General features: G+C 47.5%; 1 protein-coding gene across 1 annotated transcript in view; it reads right to left on the reverse strand.

Moving 5' to 3' along the window:
• Positions 1 to 261, reverse strand: part of PGK1 (phosphoglycerate kinase 1) — a 10455-nt gene that overhangs the window by 3235 nt on the left and 6959 nt on the right. The window contains exon 7 of the mRNA XM_035889074.1: positions 1 to 179. Within this exon, the coding sequence (XP_035744967.1) occupies positions 1 to 179 (179 nt within the window). The remainder of the gene's footprint in view (positions 180 to 261) is intronic.

The raw sequence follows: 261 nt of genomic DNA on the forward strand, positions 1-261 counted from the left end.
ACCCGGCCAGCAGAAATGCCTGAAGCCACTGTGGCCTCCCCAGTCTGCGCATGCTCATCAAACTTATCCGCAGTGACGAAGTCAACAGGCAGAGTAATCTTCACACCATTCTTCTCTGCCTTGGCCATCAGGTCCTTGACAATTTTTGATCCCTCTTCATCAAACAGAGAGTTGCCAATCTAGAGAAATTATTTGGGAAAAGTAAGAGAGAGGTGTTTGTTTACGTACTGGTCATTACAGGGGAGAAGAGGAGCAGTCAAG

Source organism: Egretta garzetta, unplaced genomic scaffold (assembly GCF_000687185.1).
Source record: "Egretta garzetta isolate BGI_Z169 unplaced genomic scaffold, ASM68718v1 scaffold412, whole genome shotgun sequence".
Taxonomy (NCBI): domain Eukaryota; kingdom Metazoa; phylum Chordata; class Aves; order Pelecaniformes; family Ardeidae; genus Egretta; species Egretta garzetta.